General features: G+C 72.7%; 1 protein-coding gene across 1 annotated transcript; it reads left to right on the top strand.

The window, feature by feature from the left end:
* Window positions 1-506: 506 nt before the first annotated feature.
* LOC132322716 (splicing factor, proline- and glutamine-rich-like) lies at window positions 507-1,683 on the top strand. Its single transcript, XM_059837420.1, has 3 exons — window positions 507-644; window positions 760-812; window positions 963-1,683. The coding sequence occupies exons 1-3, from the start codon at window positions 545-547 to the stop codon at window positions 1,482-1,484; spliced, it is 675 nt and encodes a 224-aa protein (XP_059693403.1). The 5' UTR covers window positions 507-544; the 3' UTR covers window positions 1,485-1,683.

A 1,683-nucleotide genomic window follows, 5' to 3' on the forward strand; every position in this document is an offset into this window, starting at 1 on the left:
CCTCCCGCCCGTTTCCACCCCGTCCCCCCCCCTCGCGGATGTGGCCGAGCCCCCGCCGGGGATCCCCGAGGCCGCCGCCGCCCCCCCGGGGGACCCCGAGAGCCCCGCGACCCCCGGGGGGGTGGGCGGGGGGTCCCGGCGGGTGCTGTTCGCCGACGCTCTGGGGCTGCCCCCTGACCCGCCTGCGGCAATACCGGCCCTGGGACCCCCGGGGGAGGGGGGGACCGGCGGGGGGGGGGCGGGGGGGGGACCCCCGGTAGGGAGGAGGGGGGCGCGGTGGGAGAGCCGCCCCCGCCCCCCGGGATCTGGATGAGGCCTGGGAAGGGCAGGTGGGGGGGTGTGTGCATGGGGGACCCCCCCCCCCCCCAAAATGGGGTCACCCCCCCCCAGCATGTGCCCCCCCGAAATTGAGGGGGGGGCTGTGCTCATGGCTGGGTCCCCCCTCGAGCCGTCGGGCCCCAAATGTGGGTCACGCTCTAAGGGGGTGCAGATGATGCTCTCCCCCCCCCCCTAATTTGGGGGGGGCAGGTGGAGGGAGGGGGGGATGGGTCCTCTCCGGTGTACCCCCCCACACACCCGTGTCCCCCCAAAAGGCCCCAGGGAGGCGGAGGACGTGCAGCCCCCACCCCCCGAGCACAGCACAGGTAAGTATCGCCCCCCCCCCCCAAATTTGGGGGTGCACCCCAATTACTGGGGCACCCTCACATTTTGGGGACCCCCCCCCCCCGAACTTTGGGGGTCCCTTTTCCCTCCCCACAGAGCCTGACCCTGCCCCAACGCCCCCCCCGGATGCGGAGCAGCCCCCAGCACAGGTGAGACAACCCCCAAACCTGGGGGTGCCCCCCCTCCCTCAAAGAACGGGGTCCCCCAAACCGTGCCTGCCCGAGGATGGGGGTCCCCCAAACCGTGCCTGCCCGAGGATGGGGGGTCCCCCAAACTGTGCCCCCCCCCCCCCCATTTAGGGCACCGAGGACGAGGCGGTGGCGCGGGAGCTGGAGCAGCTCTACCTGTCCCACCTCCGCCGGCTGCGGGGGGGACCCCGGCGACAGCGACCCCCCCCCCGAGAAACGGGGGTCCCCCCCTTCCCCGAGCGAGCCCCCAACACCTCGCTGGCCAACGAGATGGCCCTGCGCTATGAGGGGGGGGGGTCGCTGCAGCCCCCCGGTGCTGCTGGGGAGGGGGGGGGGCCGGTGGAGGGGGCGCTGGTGGTGCCGGCGAGGCCCCCCCGGGGCCGGGGGAGCAGTTTGGGGGGGGGCCCTGAGGGGGTGCGGGGTGGTTTTGGCCTTGGCCGTGCTGGTCCCGGTGGCCTGGGGGGACGGGGGGGGGTCCCACAGCAGCCTTGGCCTTGGGGCTTTACCTGGCGCTGGCCTGGCTCACGTGAGGTGGGGGGCGGGGGGGGAGAGAACCCCCGATTGTTGTCACCACCCAAAAATTGTCACCTGCCAAAAAAGTCACAGCCCCCCCCCGGCCCATTTCACCTTTAGAAACGTGGGAGACACCCCTAAATCAATTGGGGGGGGGGTTGTGATGGAAGGGCACCCCCAAATCGCCCCCCCACCCCACCGCGGGGTGGGGGCACTGTCACTTTGTGGGACCCCCCCCCCCCCCCCCCCCCAAAAATCATGTGCACCCCACCCGGGTTTTGGGGCGCCCCTGTGTACATACAGCCATGGAACGATGGTG

The sequence above is a fragment of the Haemorhous mexicanus genome (genome assembly GCF_027477595.1).
Source record: "Haemorhous mexicanus isolate bHaeMex1 chromosome 35 unlocalized genomic scaffold, bHaeMex1.pri SUPER_35_unloc_3, whole genome shotgun sequence".
Taxonomy (NCBI): Eukaryota; Metazoa; Chordata; class Aves; order Passeriformes; family Fringillidae; genus Haemorhous; species Haemorhous mexicanus.